General features: G+C 37.9%; 1 protein-coding gene across 3 annotated transcripts in view; it reads left to right on the forward strand.

Moving 5' to 3' along the window:
• SH3KBP1 (SH3 domain containing kinase binding protein 1) overlaps positions 1–21897 on the forward strand; it is a 239903-nt gene that overhangs the window by 114057 nt on the left and 103949 nt on the right. For all 3 annotated transcript variants that reach the window (XM_086767422.1, XM_086767439.1, XM_086767432.1), the window contains exons 4-5: positions 9413–9519; positions 17858–17981. In XM_086767422.1, the coding sequence (XP_086623548.1) occupies positions 9413–9519; positions 17858–17981 (231 nt within the window). The remainder of the gene's footprint in view (positions 1–9412; positions 9520–17857; positions 17982–21897) is intronic.

Genomic DNA, 21897 nt, shown 5'->3' on the forward strand with positions numbered 1-21897 from the left:
CACAGTGAGCAGCCCCACCACAGCTCTGTTCTCTGCAAGGCTTTGAAAATGTCATGGCTTAATTGCCATGGGAGACGCATGCCTGAGTGTTTCTGCCCAAGTGACTGCTCATCTTGGTGTAAATGTTGCAGAATCAGACCCGTTACACCAGTCTGGCTGAGTCATTTTCCCAGTTTACCAGGGCATCTCCTGACTTCACACAGTAGCTTCCTAGAATTTAAGATTTGTCTGGACTTGTGTTCCAAGGCAAATATAATGTAGTTTCCTAGATTTTAGAAACACTGCTGGACAGGAAAGTGATTTATCTGCTCTGTCTGTAGATGTGTTAATATATTTTGTTTATCTTTGTTGCCTTTAATGGTTTCAAAACGAATGTTTAAGTTGTACAGATATTCTAGGTTAAACAAGAGTCTAGATGAAAAATGTGACTGGTGTTCTAAGCACCCAGTATGAAGGAGAATTTGGGGTTTTGTTAAGTGTTGTTGATTTATTGCATATGTTCATTGTTTAATAGCTCTCGTAAGTGCAGCAACCAGAAAATTGGTTGCCGTACTTTTCGCATCTTTCCATTATTTCCTGAGGCATTTGTTTAATGTATGTTGTTACCTGCTGGAGTGAAAATAAAATCTTACAATGGTGGTGGTTCCTTTTTTTACCTGATGAGAGACACTTACTTGGAAATGATGTAGCAAAGGTCAGAGTAAGACCTGCAATGTAATGTCATTACAGAGATTGAGAACCTGTCAAAAAGCACTGCTACTCTGCTAGCTAAAAATGAAGTAGCACTGTTGTTGGTGTTCTTTAAGAAAAAGGCATACTTCTTAAAGCTGTTCTGGATTTTTTTTTTTTAAGCTGGATAGAAGTCAGCTTCAAAGCAGCAAGCTGGTAGTACAAAGTTAATATTTTTTGAGATTACTATGTAGGAATCCATGTGATTTGATCTAAATGCCTTTCTTTATAGAGAGGAGAACACAACGTAAGCTGAATTTGCACAGTAGTTCCACAAATCAGAGCCATTTGCTCTCATCCACTGCATGTTGTGAAGTGCTACTGTGCATAGGCAATTTAAGCAGTGTGAATTATGTAATGGGACATAAAAGAAGTGGGAAAGATGCAACAGCAATTCATGTTTAGTTTTGGTTTATTCCAATGCTTTCTCTAGAGATCAATATAAAAAAGCAGCAAAGAGCAAAGTAGTCAACCACTGTCTGAGGGGATTAATATTTTGGGATTATCCCATGACAACAGGAGATGTATGCAATAAGAATAGGAACAGAAAAGGCCTTTTATGGACCGTTTACAAATCTTGTTGTGTTTCTGTTCTTACACTTTGAAACTTCATCTGCTGTCCAAGAAAGAGTATTTCAAGTTTCTATATCTCTTATTGTTCTTTAGAAAGCTAATTTATTACTATAAATATCTGTTGTCTGCAGTATTTCTTAAAGCTCCTTGTACAGTCATTTTGTATGAATTGTATGCTAGCTGGTGTACTAAATTCTTTTGTAAGGTAGCCTTGCAAGTTGTCTTCCAAGTATGAGAAAAGAAACCAAATATGCAGGCAAGTGCATGATTTTCTGTTGGGTAATAGATCCTCTGATGTCAACAGGTGCTAACTGCATGAGAGGAATGGGGGGGAGCCCCAGTGCCAGGCACTGGGAGCTACTGCATGTGGCAGTGAACTCAGTCACAAAGCTATGGATGACTGGGGCAAGCCACCCTGTTGAAATGTGCCGGGGCTTACCCAGCATTAAAATGAGGACAGAAACATTTGCTGCTCCTAGGAAGGCACTGCTTGTGAAAGGTACTAGAAGAGAGCAACAAATTGTTATTGTTGAGAATGGGTAAGAGAATGGGTCATTTGGCAAAAGGTGGTGTAAAGGCACCACTTGCTGCTGAGGACTCTTTTTTGCATCCCTGGAAGCAAGTGAGAAGCTGAGTGAGCTTGTCCAGTTTTTCCAGGACTGCGTAACTGCTTTTAAAGTACAGTTTTAAAAGCCTATTCGAAACCCTGTTACCAAGTTCCAGTTTGCAGTTTGTAATGCTGATCCTAATAATTTACATGATGAGATTTAAAAGATACAGGTACTAGAACTAGTAGCTTTGATGAACATAGACGGTTTCAGTTCTGCATGCGGTTGAGTTAATGTGTAGTTTAATACTGTGTTTTACACTTTCCCCCTCCAAGTATAATATGCAGCCTGCATGGCAAGGCTAAGTGTTCCTGTTGGAGTTTGGACTTGCTTTGTCTGTTTTGCTGATTATTTGACTGCATTCCTGATGTTGCACTTGCAGAAGTTTCTACTCCTTTTATATGCATTTTAAAACTTTCACACTCTGAAAGAAAAAGAAATGGTGGTGTATGGTTAAACTGTGCAAGTGTCTTTTGAGTTTGTTTACAGTTACTTTCCTAGCATTTCCTTCTGCTTTGAGTTAGGCTTAAATAATGATCTTGACTTCACTAGTATTTTAGTTCTGTCCATCAAATGCACAAGCCTGGCTCCTATTGTGGCATATGGAAGTGCTCCACTTCTCAGTTAATTAATGGTTTTCTCCTAAAAGCATGTGACCACTGGTACTACATTGCTGCTGTAAGTTGCTTCCAGTAATTACTGCTGTTATGCAAAAGACTCACCCAATAAAAAGCCTGAATATTGCTGCACGTTTTTAACAAAAGAATGAATTTGTTGAACAATATGAGGTTTGCCGTTGTTCTAGCAGTGCATATGTGTTAAAATGTGATGATCTAACAAAAAGGTATATTCCAGGCTTTCAGGTTCCTCACAGACAAATCTTGGTCATAAAATTCAGAGCGGTAGCCAGATGGCTGAAACCTGGATGTGTTGCTGTGGAGTCTAGCAAGAAAAAAATCTACTCCTCAGTAGCAGTAGAATGCTAACACACTTGGAGTAACATTTTACTACCAGCGATGGCATATTGCTTTGTGGCCTAATTGTGCTTAATGGAGTCCTGCAGTCTCCACGATTCAGCTGCACATGTCAAAGCAGGACAATTCCCAGGTCGTCTGCTTGTAGAAAAACACAGCAGCTTTATATAACCCGTTTGGTAGAATACTGGAAGTACCTCAAATACTCCATCTCCCCTCACCTTTCCTTGCAGTTTCTCTTTCTCTTCCCTGGTATATTAGCATCACAAATTAAAAAAAAAACCCAAAAAAACAAACCAAAGCTACAGCATCAAACCAAACAAAAAACCCTCAACACTTCCCCCTACCTTAAAATATTCACACCCAGCTTACTTCTGTTTTCTGCTAGACAGGGAACAAACAGACCTCAGCAGGGGTTTATTGTCATCCATCTAAAAGCATTCGCCCTTCTAACAGCATGTGGGTGATGAGAGAGTTGGAATTGACATGTCACATCCCAGGTTAGAAAAATACTGCTAAAATCCTCCGAGAAGAGAAGGATATTGCAACTTGACAGTTCCAGTGCCTTTTAAAATCAGAATTGTATTTGTACCAGGGGATGGATATAAGATGGTGGAATCCCTGTGTTGTGGAAGATAGTGACAGAATCCATGTTAGAATGTAGTATGACCAAGTTGTTACCTGAAGTCTCTTAACACTATCTTCAATATACTTTTTAAAAAGCAATTTAAAAAGTTAACATTTTTAATGCTAACTATCTGTTTGCTCTTAATTCGGTAACTTCTGTTTCTCAACAGCATCTACTGAGGGTTGTGGTTTTAAGAAGAATTTTTCTCAGAAGTAAACTTGTAGCTCAACGTTTTTTTTTAACATCTGCATTTTAATGTACACAGTTCAATGATTTATAACAAAAAAGGTGATACAATAACCATGTAGGCTGGCAATCCAAAACAACTGTACCAGAATTCCTTCAGTACAATTAAAATCAGTAACATGCAATCTAAAAGCGTATACATTATCTCTTAGTTGTACAATAGTTGCCTTTTTGCACATTAAATTTAGAACTGCTTTCTAGCTGAGTCATATCACAGCCCAACTTGTCTAAGCAGGAGACGCTGTGCACTGAACCAGTTCCCCCCAGCTACAGATATAGCTTTGGAAGCAGGAAGGATGGGAAGTGCAACTGAGGCTGATGGGCAGATGATGCCGTGTGCAGAAAAATCTGAAATAGAAGACAGGAAACTTTTCCTCCAAGTCGTCATTTTCTTCCTAATAGACCTGCCTGAAAGGAGCTTCTTTGCCACATGGTTTTACTGAGCTCAGTCACTTTGTATCTACTTGAAGAGTGGCCCAGTGGATCTCGGTTTCCTTCCATGGTTCACCAGAGCCTACCCTGCAATCCCACAGTAGAGGGAATTCCATGGAGGAGCTGCTATGTGATTTTGTGTGTTTGAATTTTTTTAGATGTGGGAGAAATGTCTTTAGGCTCCTCATTTGTAAACCTTGACTCAGTCCCAAACCTAACCTATGCAGTTTCCATAGCAACACTCCTTTATTAAAAAACAGTAATAAAAGAAATCCAGGAACGGTTGGGTTGGATTGTTTGTCTGAGCTGCAATGATACCAATATGTCTCTTTTTAAAACAGATCCCATTACAAAACTGCGGGGCCTACTTTTGAAGAGATTGTCAACCAGTTAGGTGCACCTTTTGTCAGCAGGGAGATGGACAGACATTTGCTCCATAGGTCTGTTCTCTGAAGTTTTTGGTTGAATATAGTTTTTTGACTCTGTAGAACAGTTGTATGGTGTTACAAAATGGGTTGCTTCTACTTGCTCTCTTGTGGTGGGGAAAAAAAAGGTGGATTAGTATTTAGTGTTGAAGGACCTTCTGTTAGTGACCATGTGGTTTTCACTGACAGGACAGGCTACAAAGACATTGGCATCAGTGAAAAGTAGGCTCTATAGAAACCACCATGTAGCCCATTCAGTTATGTACACATTCATGGAAACATTTATTTCATGACAGAGGTTCTAAGTTTTTTTAAAAAAGTCATTCCAGTTCTTTTCGAAATAGCTTACTTCCTATCTATTCTGCTGCTGCTGCACTTTTAATCTAATCCTGCGTTGTCAGTTTATGACCTTTCCTGGCTCCAATGGCAGCATGTAAGTACGAGTGTGACTTCTTGTGTAGCATTGCCTCAGCTTTTGGTGCCCCTTGCAAAGGTAAGCATTGAATGCCAATGCGTTGTCATTGCCTCTTTTTTGTTTTCATTGCTAATGCCAGAGGGGTGTTTAAATGTCTAAAAATCTTGCTTTCTCTTGCACATGTACAGCTGCAGGAAGCCCCTTTGTAGTCTTCTCCTGTCACAGGCAACCACATCATTTTTAGAATCTGATCAAACACCACTTTGAAACGAATCAGATTTGGGCCCTTGAAGATTTTTTTGTTTGTTTCAAGTTTCTAAATATATGTTTATTCCTTTTTCCATTTAACCTAACTTTAGATCTTTTAAATTCAGATCCCGAAGTCTGATCTAGCCACACCAGTAGAAAAAGGCACCTCCAGACAGTCATTCATCTGATGTATTTTAGTTGTCTATTTTACAGTGACACTAAATACCCTCTGGAGGTATTAGGTTCTTTCCACTCCTGAGTGATAGGCTCAGATTTAGACATCTGACTCACGGACACCTACAGTGAGAGACAGGTGAATCTTAGGATAAAGACCAAAAGGGCCTGGTTTAGCAAAGCCTGTTGTTTACGCTGCTAAGCTACTAGGTTTTACCGTGCGTGAAAATGCATGGGGAACAACTGGAGAAGCAGTTCACCTCTCAGGGCAGAGGGAGTGGTAGCCTCAGGTGGGGGGAGCGGGAGTTGGCAGTCAACAGCTGCAAATAAGAAGGCAGCCAGTTATCACTCTTAAGCTACATCATGACATGACACCTTTTGCAATGCATGCAAGGTCCCTTTTCCTTCCTCCCTGCTGTATCTGCAGACACTTTGTTCAGTGCCTTCGACGCATCCCTTACAGGGAGCAGAGCAAAGTCAGGCATGCTCTGCGGCGCAGTTGTTGAGCTTTAAGTTCCATTGCTTCGGGGGCAGTATGCTTTGCAGTCACTGGTTTGTCAGCCCCTTTGCACACGCACAGCAAATTCTCTGCAGCTGCCTGGTTTGTTTTAAGACCAAGGTGCACAAACCAGGCATGTGATTTTTTTTTTTCCTTGAGGCTTATTGTAGCTATGTAAATGTTTTTTTCAAGAGTGACATTATTTCTGTATGATAGCTTGTTCTGAATAAAATGTAGCTCAGTTAGTTCCTGACCTGCAGTGCACAGGCTTTTTACCTTCAAAACACCTCTGATGTTGTGCCACGACTACGAGAAATGAAAAAGCCTAGAACTGCAACCAGAAGGCAGAGCACATTACTTGCCACAAATTTATACATGGGCCTGTAGAAGTTAGCTGATCCCTTTTTGTCTTCCTTTAAGCCTTTCAAAACCCAGTAAGGTCTTCGCAGCACACCTTTTTCTGATTTTCAAGTACTAGGTTCGTTACCTGCCTTTTCACCACTTGGTAACTTTTCAGTTGCAAGTAACTCAATTAATTCTCAAGTGTGGAGAAAAATGAAAAAAAACCCTACAAAATATTTTCTTCATCAGTTTAAAAGAAGAAAATGGATTAGATTAGAAAGTACCTGCAGTCTTCATTACAGAATTCCTGCCCTATATGGTTTAAAAGTAGCTTTACATCAATTGATCAGATTACTTACATTTTAAAGTCACTGTGTGCCATTTAGATCTCAGATGACTAGCAGTTAAAGAAAACATAGACAGTAACAACACTCTGCAATAAATGGCAATATTAGCAAAGGGGGAAACGGTGAGAGAAGACCAGGTCTTCTGTGTTTCTGTGTAAACTGCTTGGTAGTTGTCCCAGTTGGTCTTCCTGGTTCCTGACCACACTGCCTTTGGAGACTTTGTGCAAGTTAAGAGACAAAAAAAATGAGTGATGCAGGGGTGGGAATATTGCATTTGGAAAACCAGAGTTTTTCTTTACTAACAGTTTTTGTATAGGCACGGCTTGGTTACTCTGACTTATTTTCCTGTCAGCTCTGTTTTCTTAGAAAACTCATACTCCTGTATTACCCAGGTTGCTTTAGTGTAAGACAAAACAGATGCCCCTTGGCTGTAGAGCTCTTCACACAACTCGTGCTCTGCTCAAGCGCTACAAACATTAGCATGCACATGGGGTCCAGCAGCACTTTGTTAAAATCAAAGGGATTTGCTTCTGGATATGTTGTCTCGTGTTAGACCACAGAGAGGAACTAGTTGGTACATAGAGTCTGTGCCTCTTGTTGACTTGCTACTCTCTACTTAGATATTTCTCTAGAGAAGTATTTAGGAGGAGGAGGAGAGCAATGAGACAACTGTGAGGATAATGGAAATAAACACAGACTTTTGCTAGATTTTCTATACAGTAATAAAAAAACTTCATGGGGTGGGAGGGGGAAGATTCATACAGTTCTTTTATTAACATCCAGAATTGTGTTTATTTCTTACTCTCTTAGCAATGTCAAAAATGTTCTCCAAGAGTCACACAATGTTGATTATTAAAGAGGGTGGCAACTGACATCTGTCACATCAGGCAACATCAGCACATCAGTTGCTACTTGATGTTAGAAAACATAGTGGGAATGTTATCTTTAGGAAAATAGCCAGCCTCTTTGCACAATCAAAGAAGCACTTGATATGGAAGGTATTTATTATATTTAAGTTATTTTGAATGCAGCTGTGTGAAGTTGTCAGTTTAGGACCGTTTTAGTTTAGATGATGAAGAGCAAACAGTCGTCTGTAGGTGGAAAAAAGAGTCAATTTGAGCGAGTTTGGTTACATTGCATTAAGGTATTAATTTTAACATTCAAACAGCTGCCACTCATTCAGGATTGCAGTGGCTATGAAAAATACTGTCAGAAAGCCAAATTCAGTGGCTTCCCTTCTTTCTCTAGTTTCAATGAATAGATTAGAAAAAAAAAAGTTCTGTAACTTTTTATTGCTGTTTATCCTAGAGCAGGATTGTCAAGAAATATTGCAGGGGAAATAATAGGCTGGCCATAAGATCAATTTTTTAAAATTTAATGCAAGATTAAGGCCGTTCTTGGACAGTGTTTAAACAACTGATTTTGGTGTGTATTGAGTGTGTTTAACACTTAAGAGAAATAGCATAAGTACATTGACTTGCACAGAGTGTGTGTATATATGCTTGTGTGGATACATGTATATAAATAATACAACATAGTATGGTTTATACATTGCACGTCATCTAGACAAGAGGGAGTAATCAGTGAATCCTCTGTTTTGAATGATTTCTCTCTTCCTACCTTCTCCTCCTCCATCACATTCCAGCGTGGTCATGATTCATGTCAGTAAGTTGTCCCTCAGCTACTAGAGACTGAGAAACAGGTTTTGGCAACTTCATTTTGGGAAGTTCTCTCCTCTGCTCTGCTACAAATCATACGACTATAATTATGTGTAAGCCAACAGATCTGGCAAACAAGGGCTTGAAACGGAATCTTTTCGTTTATCTGTCTGTCTTAAAACTGTGATGGCAGAAGGGTCAAGTAAGGAGTCTTATTCTTATTTGGAGCTGTGAATTCAAACCTGTCTCCAGTTGTGCATCTAAAGATGCACCCTCGTGCCAGCTTCTCATGGGAGCCTGGACATCCAAGCTGAAGAGAAGGATGGCTGGTGTCATAATTTCCAACAGCTGGTTGATAATCAAAATTAGCCTGTCTTAACCACACTAACCCAATGACACACCTAGCTTTGGGGGTCCTTTGGGATGGATTTTCCTTCTATTTTCTTTATCTGATATTAGTACATAAATATGCACCTTACAAATATATGTGTATACATGCATATACATACCTATATCTCTCTCTGTATGTATATATGGAAAATAATATATATTAAAGAAAGATTAGTAACATATTTGTACACATAGGAAGAAATTATGGAGAAAAAGATACAGCACAAAATAATCAATTGAGAGCTTATTTCCATGTAAATAAAAGCCGCGAGGTTTTGGATCCCTTCCTCACCCCTCCAGTTTCTGGATTTGCCTACACCATGTCTATAGAGCTTTACCCTAGAAGAGAAATTGTAGTAAATACACCTGGAAAGATGCTCTGGGTAAAGTGCCCATACTGTCACTAGGAAGCACAATCTATTAGTTAAATTTTGGCTCTTGAATAATATTACAGAAAGGAAAAAATCCTCCAATTTATTTTCATTTATTAATTGTATTGAATTATAAAAATAGTTGAAAGAAGTAATATGCACCAGAAATCTTTTCTCCATCCTATTTCTGTAAATTAGTTCTAGGCAGATACACTAAGCATTGCAAGTATTCAGATTCTTTTAGTAGTCCTCAAAGAATAATATTTCATCTTTAATTGTTTTCCCTGGCTTGTGTTTGGCATGGAGTTTTGTTTTCATTTTACAATTTCCCCGTTTCCTTCATTTCCACCAGGAGAGAGAAACAGAAGAAGAAGATGTCAGGTGGCTTTCAGTTACATGCCTCAAAATGAAGATGAACTGGAATTAAAAGTTGGTGACATCATTGAAGTTGTGGGAGAGGTGAGTAGATCTTGAATAGAATATACACACATGCAGTTCTGATATGTTGTGCATGCTAAGCTGTTAGATACAGTGTGTTCTAAGACATAATTTAAACCAGACATTTTTCTTCTCTGGTATACTGACATGTCTGGTTTGGGTTACTGTTCGGAGTGAGGGGATGTGGTTGCTTGCTTATGGATTTCGTGAGAGTTTTTTTCCCCATAGCGCTTCTGCGGGTTTTACTTGATCAGTTTATGCTTCTGAGTTCCATTCAGGGAAAAAGCTTGAAGTTTGTGCTATAGGTCTATAGAGTTTAGGTCTCTGAAGAAACAAAATTATAGCAGAAAAAGCTTTTCACAATTTTAGTAAGCCAGCCATAGGGAAGAATTATCTTTATGGAATTAAACACATTTGAGGAATTTACTTGAAGCCTTCTGGAGTTCAGCCATGACATTCACGTTTTGTTATCTTTGCCTGCAAATTTTAACAATTTAATTTTACTCCAATCATAAAAAAACAAAACAAAACAAAAAACCCCAACAAATTCTTTAGAGACTCAAAATGCATTTATTTTGGGTGGAAATGGATGTGGAAAATGAATGCACATCTCATAGAAGGACTGGGAACAAATTACAAAACCTTGGACAGAGACACAGAAATTTTCTTTGCATGGGTGAATCTGGGTGCAAGATCAAGGAATGCTGTTCATTCCCAATATCTTCAGTGTTGTTCCATTAGAGATTTTAGAAATATTTTCTTGAGCATAATAGCATGAGGACCAAAAGTTGAAATCTAACATGAGGCCTTTAAGTAGAATGCATTCAAACTCATTTAGTCTTTAGTTACTTAGCTTTAAAAAGATCTAAGAATTTAGTCTGCTCAAGCAGACAATACATGATGTTTCAGCTTATGTCGTTTATTTGTAGGATTTTTTTTTCCTGTGACTCAGCAGCTAGTAAGTCAACATCTTTTTTCTTATCAAGGATATATGATTAGTTTTCTTTTTCCTGCATCTGTCACTTAAGAAATCAATTCTAAAAGACTATAAATTCTACTGCAATCTATATAACATTCAGCATTTTCCTACAAGAGGTTAAATTCTCGCATCTGAATGTAAGAAGCTTAGTGATCACTGGTTTTCCTTCAACCTGGCTGCACACACCAGCTCTGCACATCGTTCTTGCTGGAATCAGACATGATGTGTCACAGAACTAACCTTATTCTGTCTGTGAGCAGAATAGTAATGGAGGATGTCAAGGTAGTAAGATATTTAAGAGCGTATTTTGAAGACAATGTAAAGTCAATATTAAGAGTTTCACAGCAGCACTACCTGTTTTGATTGTACAATTTGGAGTATATTTGACCTCACATGGCCACACAAATATCTTCTGTCAGTTGCCCTACTTAAAACTTTTAAGTCTCTGTCTTTCAAGAGTAAAGTGATGGAATAAAACCCCTTCCTACTATCTAGCCAACAAATTAACTCTGCTGAATGAATTGTATGATTAAATAATTTAGATGAGACACTAGGCTACTCTTACGAAATGCGTCTCTTGCATATATCTTTATGCAGGTATTTAGCAAAAAATGTGTTGGCAACTCAAGATGGTTGACAACTCATTATACTTTTCCTATGGCAAAGAAAAGCTGGTTCCTGTTGTACTGTGCTAATTTGGCTTCATCCTTAAAGAAGTGGATTCTGTTCCTCCTCAAGCCCCTTGAAGGTCACTGCCTCCAGCAAAGGGTTGGCAGAGGGGAAATCAAGTCTTCTCCTCAACTGCCATCAGTGCCCAAGCATGTTTCTCCAGACTCCCAGTGAGGGTGTCTTCCGTTCTCCCGCCTCTGCTTCAGGGCGCTAACCAACACCTGAGGTGTTGTAGCATCTAAAGCTGCCCCAGATCCTTCTTCCTGGTGCCAACAGGTTGGATAAGATACTTTTTGAAAGGGTTTTTTATGTCTGTGGTAGTGGTGGGTACTATTGGAAATTCCTGTTGTGGCAGAAGTGGTTTGGGGCTGTACTGTGGATTGAAACAACAGCAACAGCTGGTGTGACTTTTGAGATGTAGGCTTGTCACCAGGTAGATATCCCTGGAGGCTGTTTCTGTTCAGAACTCACAGTTCCTTCCTATTAGTTCTAAATAGTTAGAAATTAATTATAATAAGATCAAACATTCATCACAATAGACAAAAATGCTTGTTGCTAAACTAGAAGTTTCCATAACTACACAGACACTGATACCCATGAGACATTAATTAACAGACTTAAATTAAAACTGCATTTGAAACTAACAAGAGAAGCATTTTCATCATTGTTTACATTCACATTTAATGTGTGATTGATAGCTTTTGCTTGTCATTTTCCTAACTTATTAGCTCTAACTCTAATTACAGTTGTCCCAAAATACAGCTGTAACTAATTGTCTTATTAAAAGCAGATATCTGAATTCCAATTATGTTTCACCCTTAGACTTTCACGGGATGCCAGACAATTAACCTGTAGCATCAAAATAACGACATTTGGCGTGTCATTCAACAGTTCTGAGCCTGCTTTCATTTGGGATTGGTCTGTCGTTGTGCAGCTGTATACCTTGTGGCCTCATCCTGCTGAGAAGTCAGCTTTTTGGCAATGTGTAGTGCATGGAGTTAAGCTCATAACTAAGTCTTTCACTGAGACATGCTATGATACCACTGAGTTTATTCTTTGACTTTTAGTTAAAATCACCATACATTATGTGATCAAATCCTATAAGTAACTCATTTGAAATTATAAAAATGCAGCCTGTTTTTTTACAACACTGTTGCTCCTTTAGGGCAACATTGGTGAGGGCTTTTTGTTGTTGTTATGAGAAAACATGGTTCAACTCATTTCCAAGAACAGGATAAACGCTGGGGGATTGAGCTGGACTTCCCTTACAGTAACTTATTTTGACAGCTGTAGAGTTGAAAGGGGAATATTAAATAGTGGCAAGGGGATGGTCCATGCCACAAGTACAGAACTGTATAATACTGCAAGAAAACAGCTGGGAATGAATGCTGGGGCTCCCGTCCCTCAGTTACTTTTCTGTTAAATGCGGTGGTAAGGTGTTTTTCCTGATCCTCTTCCAACAGGTGGCTCACAACGACTTCTATGACTACTGCTTGTTTGGTTAGTTCACGTGGTAGGAGGCTATTTTGTGGAAATAAGGGTGCAAATACCTCTTAACTCTTTATAAGGGCATTCCAGTTCAATGTGATTGCTTTCTCTGTCCCTCAGTTTCTTACTTAGAAGGTGATGTTAAGAAAAGCCAACAAAAACCCAAACCACAAAAAACAAATTAAATAAATCCTGAAGCACATTTTGACATTGAAAAATAAAGAACTCTGAAGCTGAAAAGATCCCCTAATACAAGGTACTTGTGCAGTTTTTAATTTTTCCCTTCTGCACCAGTTATCAAACAGCTTCCAGATGTGCTGTAGCGGAAGCCTAAGGACTGGTTGACGTCTCATGGGTATGGTGCTCTCTGAACGCACTCCCAGAATAAGCCATCAAGTGGCACTGTAGGCACCATCTTCTGTTGAGGTCCTGTTTCCAAAATTTCTTTTCCCATTGGCAGAGAGTATGATTTGTTTTGTTTCGCCTCTTGGGAGTCTATGTTTTTAATTTCCTTTCAACATATGATTGCATTTGTCCTTCAAGCTCAAGATCTTCCTTCAGAATTTCTAAAACAAGGGAGTTTTTTTTCCTTTGCTTTCTGTGCTCTAGTTCTCTCAGAGCAAAAGAAAATTTGTTGACCTTGGGCTTCTCTCCTTCCTGTTGCCTGCCTCTGGCATTGCTTTTATTACTGGGACTGTGTTTCAGTTTTAACAGCTCAAAAAGACTCTGTTGTGATCCAGGGAGAGTTTCTTCCACCTGAAACTTTTCCTGACTCAGAACCCCTGTCGTTTGCCCTGGCTGAGCTGTCAGTAGTCTGTCAGCCTAATAGGCAAAGCTGCAGGTTGTAGCAAGGCTTGTTGAACAGGCAGATACTGGAGTTTACTGGAAACACACTTTAGGCCAGTGATTCCAAAGAGCTGAACGTTTTAATCATTTAACAACTTTAACCTGTTTAATTATATAGCAAGGTGTAAGCAAGCAGGTGTGGCAGTCCTAGATATTATGGCAAGCAAATCTGATAGTTGGCCTCAGCATTTTGTGTTCTTTTTAGGTGTCCCATCCTGGAGTTACAGGGATGGCTGCCCAGTTCCCTCATGGGAAGGTGCTTTTAGGCTCGTAACAACAGGGTTTACTGCGCGGCAGGTCAGGCTGATGCCCCCTGTGACGCTCCTTTCTTTAAAGGAGGATGTTGCGGATTGTGTTTGCCATGAAGAGAAAACCTAAAGAAAATTAAAAGTAACATTTCCTCACTTTTGGAATATCTTAATCTTGTAGTCCTAGTGACCTACTGAAGTGGTTTTGTTTTCTTTCGTTGCTTTACAGTTATGGAATAAAACTGTATTCCCAGTCTGAAATAGAACTGTTGTGTTCGCCTGAAGGCTTGAACTGCTGTCATATTATTTCCTTTTTGTTTTTGTGTACTTTAAACATGAAAATAGACTGATTTCAATAAATTTTTGTTGATTTCTAAGCAAGTTTATGTTCTAGCATCTGTATACTCTTTTGAGAACTTCTTGTTTCTGTGTCTGAATGCCTTGCCCATATAATTCTCTGTTATTTTCCTGTCTGTCCACTTCCATGGTATCTATTTTGAGCACTTAGTTATTATTTCTTACTTATAATATTATTTGTAAGTAAAATTAACTATTACAATCTCCTGCTGTCTTTCTAGTCTAGGTTGTTATTGTGTACTGGGATCTAACAGTTTAAGCATTCACTTTCTAACAAAGTAAAGCAGTTTGTTTTGAATTATTTTAATCTGTATTTGGTTTGTAATTTCCAAAAACCTAATTTACATCAAAAAAGGCTCTACTGATTGAGTAATTCAGTTAAAAACAAAATACAAGTATTATTTCTTCATTGAAAATGTTTAAAAAAAAAACCAAACCAAAGCCCAGTGATAGATAATGGAAGAACATTTGAATGTTGCATAATTATTATATAGATTAAATTTCCGTTTAAAACTCAAAAGCAAGGCTTCTTAATGGGATGCATTTCTCTAGAGATGATGCATCGTTCTCTGGTTACATTGATATTCATATCTCATTCAGTCACATCCAGGTGTTGAACTGTGTATAGCTGTCTGCTGTTGCATCTGTCCCTGTCCCACGCATGGCATTGACTGAGTTGCAGTTGAGTGCATGTGTTGTTACCTCCCTAAATATATGTGGCAGAGTAATGAAGTATCTTCAGTCACTTTCCTGTATGTTGTTGCTCTTCAAATGTGGTGTGACAGCAGTACTGGCAGCCCAGGGGCCTGGCGAGATGAGGACGTGCCATGCCTCTCCAAAAGGCAGGGAACAGATATAACGCATTGAGAACACCTCTTTAAAATACCTCTAGCTGTAGCCACTTACATTTGGTGGATTGGAAACCTTCTTCTAACTTAAAACCAAAAACTTCGCTTTCAGAGTGAACTTAAAATTGGTGTGTAGGCTATTATGAATAGTAAAACTTCTTTTCTGGCATAGGGGCAAGGACTACTGAATGAAATCCTCCTCTTTTTAGTTTGTTTCGTTCTGCACGTGAATACTGGGCATAAATCAGGAGCTAGATGTATAAATCCTGAAAGCACTTTGTAATAATAGTATAGTAACAAATTTTATTGAGTGCTTGTACTTCCAGATGAATTGCCCCCATGAATAATGGATTTTCATTTGTAAGGTTTTATTGGCCAGGAATTACTGTGACATTTCAAACCATATGGCAATGGATTGCCCTAATTTGGGATAACTAAATCCTAGGGGTATTTTAGTGTCTTCTTTGTTGTATGAATTAATCTCTAGCTGGTATGTTTTGAGGCTTAAAGGTATGTAGCATGTAGCTATAGTGTTTAAAAATACTTAAAGCTTTTGATGTCTTTGATGAAAATTTCCTAATAAATCTTCAGGAGGTCGAGTTTGACCTGAACCTCTGATGTCTTGCTGCCATCATTCTGCATTTTCTTGTGGAAAAAATCTGAGATTTGCTTTAGTGGTTTTTTTTTTATTTGTAAAATTATTGAATATTACATGGTATTTTCAGATAATTCATTCTTGTATCAGCTGGAAAACTTATAATAAGCTAATGAATGCTGTGTGTATATTCACATCCAATTTAGATTTACCCGTCTGAAGATCTTTGTGTGTTTTTCTATACATATACCTAGAGATCCACCATAAACATGCCACATAAAGAGAGCTAATGTTAAGTGGTAAGAAAACTATGAAGTGTTACCCTAGAAGAAGTAAGCAGGAGAAAATTATTTAAGGTCAAGATGGAACTGAGTGAAATTGGTCACCTTTTTTTTCTGTCAAGTAATTTTCAGCATGTTATAAAGCAAGGATCTTGGGAACTGTGTATTTCCCCTGGGATAAATCTTCCAGTCAATCAGCTAATGCAGTTATGGTTTAATATTTAGCTCTAATCAATAGAGTCATCTGGGAATAGTGCATTAGAAAAATTGAAATATTTTATAGCTCAGAGTATCTTGACCATGCTGAGTATTTTCTATATAATGGTATACAATACATAGATATTTAGAGATATAATTTGTAGGGTCTACTAAATGTTGTGGATCATGCAGTTTCACTGTTCCGTATAGTATTTAATTGTGTGGAGAGAACAAAAGCAAGTATTACCTTTGAGAAACTTTAAGACTATGATGTGAAAAACCTACACCCCACTGAAGTTATCAAATGATTTGTATGTATTCTACCCTCTGAAGCAGCAGCAAGATGATAGCCGTATTCCCAAAGTTGTGCTTGACCTCACTGATACTATTGAAACATTTAAAAAAAAAAAAGTGTTGTCATGGACAGGTACTGAGCTTAAATTAAAGTAACTGTGCTGGTCTGAACTGCTTTCAAATTAAAAAAAAAATTTCAACTCAGGAGGACAAGAAATGTGCTAAAAAGATAAAGATGGAGAGAAAGCACAGGAAACACTCCTGGGGTAACAACAATTTGCTTTGGAGTAAAATTGCACATGTAGCTAAATTGAAAGAAATTCAAACCTTCCTCTGTAGTTTGAGGAAAGATTTCCTTGTGTTATATAATTAGACATGATAAATAACAGATTTGATTTCTAAGAAGCCGAGATTTTCACAGATAAGTGATAAGAAACTTTTTCTCTATAATAATTAACTAGTACCATTTAAGATGTGGGGTTGTTTTTTAAACAATAAATGTGAACACTCTCAACTTACAAAGTTAACTTTCTATTCTCATTATTTTGGTTGTGGGGCCAGGAAAGAGATGGGCCAAACATTATTGGAGACTGATGTGTCACAGACTGACACTGTCCTGCCCTGTTATTTTTTTGATGAATGGACAGTGTCTGACAGATCAAAAATATTTATCTGTCAAAGGTGTGTTTAGCGGATGCATCTAATAAGTCATTTCTTGCTGTCTCATTATAACCTAAAGGCATCTGGTTTATAAGGGCTGTCATTTAACTGCCTGACACTGCCATTCAATCCTGAGTGGGTTATACAGCAGGGAGTTTGTAATTTTAAAGTTATATTTTCTCTTGGGATTGGGCTAGGAAGTATCTCTCCTCCTTCTGGCCATATCATTATTATGTATTTCAGTAGCGCTTTGTAAATCTAGAGTCAAATATGCATTAGTACTGTTCTTTGTTCTCCATAGATTTCTTTCATTAACATATTAATGATATAGCAACATTCTTAATTTTTAAAGTAGAGACTTTATGATTTTTATAGGGAAGGCAGGAATATTCACATGATTTATATTAAGATACCTAGTTAGATTCTCCAAATAGGCCTTTGCAGGCATTTCTCTTTTGCCATTGACATGGGGAACGTTAAACTCTTATAATCTGTAAATCACATACATTAAGATGATGATCAGGAATAGAAGTATGATGTGAAACTTTAGTGACTGAACTGATAGCTGTAAAAATTGAAATGTGGAGATGCTATGTGCTCTTTAGTTGTCTTTTTATTATTTTATTGAACGCTCATCCACACTTCTGACCACTGTCAGCACTGTTGACATTTACAAATGGGTGCCAGACATCTTGTTTTCGCTTTGGGGGGAAAAAAAGAAGAGAGATGTTCTGGCTTGGAACCTATACCGTGTGCTTCTTATACCTGAAATTAATACAAACTGCTCAAAGTCATTACTGTCATTGTTACTGAAAATTATGTACATAATATCACTCTGTAAAGTGTTGCTTATGTTGAAACCACTTTTTTTTTTTTTTTCTTTTGTCTTGGTACAGGTGGAAGAGGGCTGGTGGGAAGGTATACTCAATGGAAAGACTGGCATGTTTCCTTCCAACTTCATAAAGGAATTGTCTGATTCTGATGATGTTGGAACAGCACAGGAAGAGCAAGTAAAGCCAAGTAAGGAAAAAAATACTATTGAAGTTCTGTATTTATATCTGTGTCTTTACCCCCTAACACATTGATAGGCTAGTGCCTTCATATCTCTTGCTTGGAAGTGTTTTTGAATGCCATGTTCTTAATGTTTGCTGTGAAAGGGTCAGATGATGATGATAAATGTGTACTTGCAGTGCTATCTGTGCATCGCTCCCTGAGCTGTGTTAAACTTGCCGAGCTGCAACAGACCAAGAACAGAGAAGGCAACGGTGATTTTTGGATTTGTATTTCAAAATGAACTGCAATATTTTTTTGTCTTTAGATGTGGAAACTGAGCAAAGTAACCAAACACCTACAAAGTGGCTGTGCTTATTTAAATGAGGGATTAAAGTGCCATACCTTCTGTAATGACTCCAGTAGACTTAAGGATTCGTAATTATTGGTGTGGGACATGCGGCACTTTTTCCCTCCAGGTGCTGAGCATGTTACTATCACCTCCGTCACCCACTGCCCCAGCAGCCACAGGGAAAAAAGCCAGAACTGGGATATGGACTTTGTTCTCTCACTTACAGTGGGCCAGTACTACTGCAGGTGAAAAGCATGTTTGGTAACTAAGTTTGCAATAGTATAAGCATGGTAGTGGGTTTTCCTGTCTATAACTTCCCTTGGAGAGTAACCTGAACCAAAAGTATGTTGTTATGTTAAATGAACACTTGTTGGTCTTCATTGTTGGTCTTTTTCTGGTCTTCAAACAGATATTCTTGTTATTTCCTAATTCAGTGGTCAATTCTGAATCTGTAGTGAAAAGGAAAAAATTATTGTATTTACATATTTCAAACTAATTCCATAATACCTGCCGAGGTTTTCCTATTTTCAACACTGCAGATATTCATTGCTTTGTAATGTTCTTCTGAGATCTCTGAACAAGCCAAAGGGAAAGACCTCCCAAGATCATTGCAAGCTTATTTCACCTGAAATTTACCAAAGCCTTTATAGTTCACTCTGTCAGTAAGAGGTAGAAAGTTATAATACTTTCTTTTTTCTTATTTTTTTCCATTTAAGGCAAATTTATCATCTTTATTCTGTCTCACAGAAATAATATCCTAAAAACCCTGACCTTTCCAATGATGAAAATTTTTTGTATTGTTTTTGTAATGGAGTACCTGTTCATGTGTAGTGGCATTGGTGACCTAGTCTTGTGGTCAGTGCTGCTAAAGATACAGATAAAGTTCCTTCAGACTGGAATGACAATATTTTGAAGGAAGTTAACCATTTTAGTGTGATGGAAGGGAAAAAAAAGCATTAAGTGAAGTTACACGTTTCAGTGACATTGCAAACTGCTTTCTATAACCCATATATGCTATCATGTATTTAATTCATAATAAACAGTGAATCTTGGAAGAACTGATTGTGTAGATGTAGTTTCAGCTCTGGATTCTGTAGGTGTTTGGTACTCTATTCATAAACAAGGTAAGTCATACTGTTCAGGATGGAATACCCAAATTTTATCTGTATGAATAAATGAATATACCTTCCCCAGGTAATTCGGTAATATTTACTTTATAATAAGCATCCTAAAAATATCTTTTAACAAAAACATACATTGAAGCATTTAAAAGCAGTCACAAAGCATTAGATTATTTTTTTTATGTCCATCATGACATATGCTTAGTTCAAACTCAGTTTTGTGTGTTGTTTCTCACTGTCAGTGGAACCTAAAACCTGTCATATTTGTATTGAGAAGATATTGGTAACACAGATAGCATTTTTGTCTCTTTAACTAAATTGAAGAGAACTATAGCTGAGAGATGGGGTTTGTTCTTTCTTGTATGTAATTTAACTCTTTGGAGGTGCTTTCTAGCTAGCTAAGATTATATGTTATTAGGAGCTATTTTCTAAATAGCAGAGTACCTGTAAAACAGAAGAGCACTGTAAACCTCAGAGACAGACAGGGAGTCAAGAAATGTTAAGGTTCTTATGGAAGTTTTAATGCTTTTTAATTTACTTTTCTTTAAGTAAAACCATAAATTTAAGAACTGCATTCCCCTAGCAGAATTATGGGAAATATGTGTCGACTCAGTTCTTTTTGTATGGTTTATGTAATTGTTACAGGTGTTGCTTTCTAACACATGGTGCTTTATGAGGCTCTGTTCAGGTACACTGAGCATCTGGATTTGAAAATGCCCGTAATGAGATTGCAAAAATTTCAGCAAGTTTATGCAACTGACTAGGAATTACAATCTTATTCCAAGCATCTGTACTTAGTTTTAAAACAGAGTAAAATAAAACCCGAACAACTAAACCTTGGAATATTTGGGCATCAGGCCAGCATGGCCTTTGAAATGCTCTGGGGAACATCTCAAAAGGGTGTAGATTCACGCCTATAGATCAACTCATTCCTCCATAGATGACAAGACATGACAGTACTTCTGCGATAACTCCTTTTTGTTTCTCTGTAAACATTGTTTGAATATGTCTGCATCACGGGACTTCGTAAGGCAGAAGCCTTGAATATGAATTCTAGATTATGAAGTTAGCACTCAGGTGCGAGGGGCAGTACCTGTGCCTTGAACCAGAACCTTGGGCGGTCGCTAAGGTTCTACACAGCTTCTAGAGGGGCCTAGAAAGGATTGGGGTATGCTCTGCAATCTGGAGCAGCAACTTTGAACTCTTCAGCCCAGCTTGTAAAACAGATAAGGTAATACTTGGCAGGTTTACTGTGAGACTTAGGAAAGTAGCATGAGATCATTGAAGAAGGGGCACGGCGCAAACACAGCAGTGTTTTTTAGTTAATAGTTAAATTTAATGTGTTGGATAAACTTAGTTAAACTTCATCTTTTAACTGCATTTCACTGACCTTCTCTAAAGAGAGCCATTTTGGAAGGACAAGCGTAATTTTTGGTGAACTCAAAGTGGAAGAAATACAGAACAGAAAAATTATATAACTTGGTTTTTTTAGGAATAAGGTTAATAAAAAGGTGTATTTCTCTGTCCTTCTGTGGTGACCTACACAGGCCCAATAGGGAGAAAGGTGTCTGATTTTATTGGTTTTGTTGTGTCCATATGAATTTTATGACAAGTAGAGTAAATGGCCAGAAGGAATTATCTTGGTTTCTTTTCATGCTCTGCCATAGAGTAACCCTGGAAGTTTCTTCAGAACAAAAAGCCCCTTTTTTGAAAATGTCTGGGCTAGTTTTGGAAGTGCCTAAATATTTCTGAGTACTGACAGTGGGAATTGGCTTGCCCCTTAACTTGAAAGGGTTGGGAACCTGTGCTTCCCCTCATATGGCCGGTGCTCAGGAGACTGGAAAGTTGGGACTGTTACAAGATCAAAAGGTTGTGGGGTTGGGAATTAGTTTGTTTTTAAAGTATTTGTCCCAGTGGTAAGGCAACTGCCAAATTCTTTGTCTTCAAAGGCACATTTCAGAATTCAAGTACAGACAAGATCAGGTACCCTCAGAGTAATTACAGTTCCTTGTTCTTTAAAGTATCCTCTTAAATTAAAATATTGCTTTTCTTTGACCGACTTACATGAACAGGGATTATGCATTTTAATTTTATTGCCATATCAAATGGATACAAGAATTATAATACTATTTTCTAGATTTATCAAGTATCTAGTATCAAGAATATTTTCAATACCACGTCTTGTCATCGAGAAGTAAAAAGTTGTCATGTAATCAAATAAATCCTATCTGAGGGAATCACAACTTCATATCAAGAAGATGATTTCAAAAGCATTTCAGTATGTTAATGGCAATGTCATGACAACATTTAAAGGTGGCCTTTTATATGTTGTTGTCTCTTGTACGTCTCTGTTCAGGAATTGCGAGGCCTCATGGTATGTATCAGCTATTTTTAGAACCTGTTAGTGGTGGCCGCTGAGAAGTCATAACTGCTGGAGTTAGAACTGCTGATAGACTCACAAGCTAATGGCTCA

The sequence above is a fragment of the Chlamydotis macqueenii genome, chromosome 1 (genome assembly GCF_036417535.1).
Source record: "Chlamydotis macqueenii isolate bChlMac1 chromosome 1, bChlMac1.mat, whole genome shotgun sequence".
In the NCBI taxonomy this organism is placed as follows: domain Eukaryota; kingdom Metazoa; phylum Chordata; class Aves; order Otidiformes; family Otididae; genus Chlamydotis; species Chlamydotis macqueenii.